The sequence below is a fragment of the Aplysia californica genome, unplaced genomic scaffold (genome assembly GCF_000002075.1).
Source record: "Aplysia californica isolate F4 #8 unplaced genomic scaffold, AplCal3.0 scaffold00011, whole genome shotgun sequence".
Lineage (NCBI taxonomy): Eukaryota > Metazoa > Mollusca > Gastropoda > Aplysiida > Aplysiidae > Aplysia > Aplysia californica.
Window position 1 is genome coordinate 2,952,976 of NW_004797281.1, and position 1,942 is coordinate 2,954,917.

The 1,942-nt window shown below is 40.6% G+C and overlaps 1 protein-coding gene across 1 annotated transcript in view; it reads right to left on the reverse strand.

The window, feature by feature from the left end:
- LOC101854461 (blood vessel epicardial substance-B-like) overlaps positions 1-1,942 on the reverse strand; it is a 152,353-nt gene that overhangs the window by 140,069 nt on the left and 10,342 nt on the right. The window contains exon 2 of the mRNA XM_013083802.2: positions 655-895. Coding sequence (XP_012939256.2) covers positions 655-895 — 241 coding nt within the window. The remainder of the gene's footprint in view (positions 1-654; positions 896-1,942) is intronic.

Genomic DNA, 1,942 nt, shown 5'->3' on the forward strand with positions numbered 1-1,942 from the left:
GCTAGGATTGCTCCCTCTTTTCTTTGAAAGTATTTCAATAAGGGTGAGGGAGCAATAGTATGAATTACCCAGCGCATGCCTTAGCCCTATCCGTTCGTCGTGTTTTACTATCGTATCCATACGACGTGGGGAATTCTGTGCCACCACTTTTCAAAGGGGGAAATTTACTCGTTAATCCGATCCATACGCTTTGCTTAGCAGTGTGTCAAAATGATTTTTTGAGAAATACTGAAAGTTTCAAAGAGATCTTCGTACTAGAAGTATTCTAAAATTTGAAGAATACAACCCCAGAGAGTACAAAATGACCCCCAGGGCGTATGGATAGGGTTACATTATAGTAGAGCGTGCTATCTCCGTCAACCGTCCAGTAGACCGTGGTCAGTCAGATGGGACTTTCGGTAGACTGCATTATCATGGTAGACCGTCAAATGAACCGATACCAAAAGAAGAGTTCAGTTTTGGTAGAGGTTTTACGGCGCTCGCAACTGCATAAGGTCATATGAGCGCCAGAAGATTGGAGGTGTTACAAGAGAGTAACAAACATTAAAAAACGAAAAAGGGGAGATAAGGATGATAGATGTTTGATAGGAAAGAAGAAGCAAACCACACCAGAGCACCCGCCAACCACCCACAAAACAAGGGTGTCTAACATACCTAAAAACATCAGTCCGTGGAGCAGCAAGGCTCCGTAATTTGAGTCGGGTACCAGAAGTCCAAGACAAAGAACCCCATTGGCTAGGTGATAAAGAACGTGATTGGTCGGCTGCCAACTGCTACAGCCAATCAGAGTCTCCATTGAAGTTTCGAGGATAGTCAGGTTTACGTAGTTCGTGTCAACGACGGGGTCGATGTAAACTGAGCTCTGATTGGATGAAGTTGAGACGTTAGGAACAATCTGAAAAAGAGAAACAATACCGAGAGTTCATTGGGCGTAGTCTCATTCAAATTTCATATTAATAAGTATCGTCTTCCCTTTGTCTATAATATGTCACTTTCTCTCTCTCTCTCTCTCTCTCTCTCTCTCTCTCTCTCTCTCTCTCTCTCTCTCTCTCTCTCTCTCTCTCTCTCTTACTTCAACCTAGAGTTTGAGTAATTAGTGTGCTTAAGATTTCTTAAATGAATGTTTTGCACTGCAGTTTTTCAACTTTTTTTTTAAATTCTATATTTTGACTCTTCTTAATCATTTCTGTCTGTTTCTTGCTTCTTGGTTGTTGTTATAGAAGTTTTTTTGGTCAAGTAGAATACCATTTTTCTCATAACAGATAAAACTTTGTTACAAGCCGTAACAGCAATTCTGGATAATCTGAAACCTCACAACGTTCAAGTGTGGGCATATGGACTGGGGTTCGACCCGCCACCGTCAGATATTCACTCCCTTGATCCGTTATTGCTCGAAGCTCTAACCTCTGCCATCTCACCTGTGGTCAGACGGGGAATCTCCACGAGCGATGTCTGTTGCTACATTTTCACATCTGGCACCACAGGTGAGGAGATAAGCATCAATTATATTATATTTGAACTTTAAAGAAAAAGATCTTTACAGCTCACAGAAAAATGATTCATAATTTTATACTGGTCTTGAATTTGACCATCCGTCTGAGGAAATAGGTGTCATGACATGGTGGAATCAGGTGCTCGTAAATTTTTGGGTATGTAAAGTTATTGGTATGATCTTAAATCTTGTTAATTTATCATACTATGGATGAAAACATAGCCATCTACCTTGACTAGAAGAGATTTATGAAGGAAGGTGGGGGTCGCCAGGTTTCTGAGGGAAAATTAGCGAGAAAATGGCCGCCAAAGTTTGATGTCTTCCATAGCTCGAGACTCCTTGGGATCGGAAAATTTACATTTTATAGGTGCCTTAATCAACATTTTTCAGTAAAATCCACACAGAATGTATTATGTATTTTTGAATGGACATAAGAGATGTTGAGCAAAC